Source organism: Maylandia zebra, linkage group LG18, assembly GCF_041146795.1.
Source record: "Maylandia zebra isolate NMK-2024a linkage group LG18, Mzebra_GT3a, whole genome shotgun sequence".
Classification (NCBI taxonomy): Eukaryota; Metazoa; Chordata; class Actinopteri; order Cichliformes; family Cichlidae; genus Maylandia; species Maylandia zebra.
The window spans coordinates 4,131,495-4,135,086 of NC_135184.1; the positions used below are offsets into that span (position 1 = coordinate 4,131,495).

At 41.2% G+C, this 3,592-nt stretch overlaps 1 protein-coding gene across 1 annotated transcript; it reads right to left on the reverse strand.

Annotated features, from left to right (window-relative positions):
* Positions 1-854: 854 nt before the first annotated feature.
* LOC106675574 (tripartite motif-containing protein 16-like) lies at positions 855-3,231 on the reverse strand. The gene has a single exon (XM_076877119.1). The coding sequence runs from the start codon at positions 3,168-3,170 to the stop codon at positions 1,500-1,502; it is 1,671 nt and encodes a 556-aa protein (XP_076733234.1). The 5' UTR covers positions 3,171-3,231; the 3' UTR covers positions 855-1,499.
* Positions 3,232-3,592: the final 361 nt, after the last annotated feature.

The window sequence follows — 3,592 nt, forward strand, 5'->3', positions numbered from 1 at the left end:
TTCTGGCAAAAACAAGACGATAACCAAATAAAAACTAATGCACACACTTCTTGTATTCACACTTTTGTAAACAAATACAAACGAAATCCAATCAGAATTCAGTTGTGTAGAAAGGTGTGAGTTTCACATTCGATATCAATGAAAATAAGATGCTTTGTAAGCTGTGCTGAGCAACTCCTACCAGTAAAAATATGACATCATCTGTTGCAACATAAAAAAAAACCCTCTTTAAAAAATCATTCTTCTCAGTTTCTTGTGCAAATCTGCTGAATGCAGTATTTCTCTTCCTTAAAATAATTCAAATATTCCAAATGAACAGAGAAAAGTTAGCTGATAAACAGGGAGACTGTTTAAAAAATACATTAGTGTCATAAGTTAGTTTGTTTGTTTTGTCTTTTTTGTCTACTTCTCAGTACAAACCAGTAGTACAGTGTAACTACACTGCCAGAAAAAACAGGTGTATAGGTGACAACACATAAAAAAAATTTGCACCACTGCAGAGCACAACACTTCAGGACTCCAAACTGAAGAACTCTACACAATTAAAGTGCAGTCAGGTCTCCTAGATGCAGTCACCTGAGGGCATGAAGCTTTCCCTGCTCTACACCCAAACACATTATTAAGACTGCAGCTGTCCTTTTTTTAAAATAGGTAATATTTACATAAAACACACTATTGATTTTACGTTCCCCTAAAAGGTCCAGTGGAAGTGGGGGGAAGACACAAACGGTGTTTGGTTTGAAAAAAGGAGACAGGGGTGCAAAATTGTTAAAGAGTTTTATTAATTTTCCTATTCATACTATAACTAAAAGAGATGAATAAGCCACTAAACCTTTTAAAGAAGGAAAACAAAGAAACCCAGGAGTTGGTCACTAAACTGAAAAGTAAGTCACCGAAACACACTCCTCACCACAGAGCAGGACAAAACACCATAAAATTGACTGACAGCCCAGATATTCTGTGTTAAAGTCATGCAGACTATCCGGGCTGTCAGTTCATTTTAGAGAAAGACATTGCCCTTCAATGAAACTGCAGGTGCATCTCCACTTGGCACAACAGTAATGGGAAACAGTGACAGCAAGAGAGAGAGAAAGAAAAATGGAGCAGAGAAAGTAACGTAGATAGACCTATCCATCTATCTCCCCCGTCTATCCGAGTTCACAGAGCTCTGCAGCTGTTACAGTTCTGTATAATCGGTCCATAGAGTGGCTGAGTGAATGTGGTCTGGAATCTGAAGGAGAGCCATGGTTTCAGGGAGGCTGTAGAAGGATAGAATATTGGCTTGTAAATAAAAAATCATCATGGGTAGTGATAGCCTCCAGGACACAGGAAAGAGCTCGACCTAAAAAAAATGGCCCTGAAAAACATCAAGAGAATAACAAGAAGACGTCAAGGTACCACCTATAATGTTTGACTGACAGCTGAGCTCTGTGCAGTGCAGAGATGTCACAACAATGATGGAGAAAAAAGAAATACACACCAAAATGAAATACTTTAGTCTATTTAAGGTTAATGAACTCAGCTTTGTTTCCGTAATCAGAGTAAAGCCAAAGTCCAGCATAGAGCGGCTGAGTGAATGTGGTCTGGACTCTGTGGAGGAGAGTCATGGTTTCAGAGACGCTGTAGAAGGACAAAATACCTGCTCTGTGATCCAGGTACACTCCTACTCTGGAGGATGGAAGACCTGGGACAGGAGTTTTATAATTGTTGTACCAAAATGTATAACTCTTTGTATCACAGTCTAATGCCCAAGATTTGTCATTACGTCCAAATGCACATTCATTTCCTGATCTTTTGATATTTTTGTACACAACTGCTAAATAAACTCCTATCCCTTTCCTCTCCACCTCCCAGTAACAACGTCCAGTCAGACTCTCTCTACTCAGGACCTGATACCATTCAGTGAATCTGTCTGGATGATTAGAATTAGACTGTTGTTGAATCATTGCTATTGCTCTTCTGTTCCCCTCTGATAATAACATATGTTTGTGTGCTGTGTTTGGATCCAGTGTGATTTTACATGAATATTTTAAGAATCCAGCTCTGGTCTTTGGCTCTGGTTGTGACAGTAAAACATCCACTTCAGTGACTGTCAGTGAGATGTTTGTCCATTCCTCTCTCAGAATGTCCTGTAGTTTATCTCTGACCTCTGACACAGCTGCTGTCACATCCTCAAAGTAGCTCAGAGGACGGATATTGATGCTGGATGAGTCTGTAGACTCACTGAGTGCTGACAGTGAGGGGTAGTTGTGTAGAAACTGGATGTGATCCTCTGTGTGTGAGAGCTGCTTCAGCTCAGCATCTTTCCTCTTCAGCTCAGTGATCTCCTGCTCCAGCTTCTCCTGAAGCTCTTTGACTCGACTCACTTCAGTTTCCTGCTGGGATCTGATCTGCTGCTTCACATCAGAGCTTCTTTTCTGGATGAGATGGATCAGCTCAGTGAAGATCTTCTCACTGTGCTCCACTGTTTGATCAGCAGACTGCTTGATGGCCTCCACCTCCTGTTGAAGCAGCTTCACATCTTTCTCTCTGTCCTGGATTCTCTGCTGGATGTTTTGTCGACTCACCTCCAGCTCTCTCTGCCTCTCAGTCCTTTCTGCTGCAGCTGAGACTGTGTCGTGGCCTTTATGGTCATCGATTAAACACTGATGACAGATACTCTGCTGATCAGTACGGCAGAACATCTTCATCACCTCATCATGACGAGAGCAGATGTTCTCCTGGAGCTTCTTGGAGGGCTCCACCAGCTTGTGTTTCCTGAATGTAGGTGAATCATAATGAGGCTGAAGGTGGTTCTCACAGTAAGATGCCAGACAGACTAAACATGAATTAAAGGCTTTCATTTTTCTTCCAGTGCAGACATCACAGGCCACATCTTCAGGTCCAGCATAGCAGTGATCAGCAGGAGCAGCTTGGAGTCCAGTCTTCTTCAGCTCCTCCACTAAAACTGCTAACATGGTGTTTTTCACCAGGACAGGCCTCGCTGTGAAAGTCTGTCTGCACTGAGGGCAGCTGTAGATTTGCTTTGTATTCTCTGTATTCCAATGGATTTTAATACAGTTCATGCAGTAGCTGTGTCCACATGGAATAGTCACCGGATCCTTCAGTAGATCCAAACAGATTGAACAAGAAAAAGTTTCTTGGTCCAGCTGAACTCCTTTCGTCGCCATTTCTTCTCTGAGTGTCAGTGACTGTGTGAGTTTCACTTCCTTATAACTGAAACTATTCTGAACTCTGATCTAAAAATCTTGTGTTTCTACAGTTAATGGGGCCTGTCAGCTCTTACAAGTCACTATATTTCGGTCAAAGTGCAGATCGGAAGGGGAGGGAACATGGATAGAGAGGAGGTGCTGAGTTTCATTTTGGGTTCTTTTTTTTGGGGTTGTGTCTTTTTTTTTCTTCATTTTTTAGTTTTTAGTTATAAAAACAAACCAACAGGGAAAATATAAAGAAAGAAATTTCCAAACTGCTCCTGGCAATAAAAGAAAACATTACCCATTACATTATTCTACATTACTTACTTTCCTTCAGTTAGGAAGACTAGATGTACACTGGCCTTTCGCTGTCCTCTACTGTTTCTTATTCAAGTTAT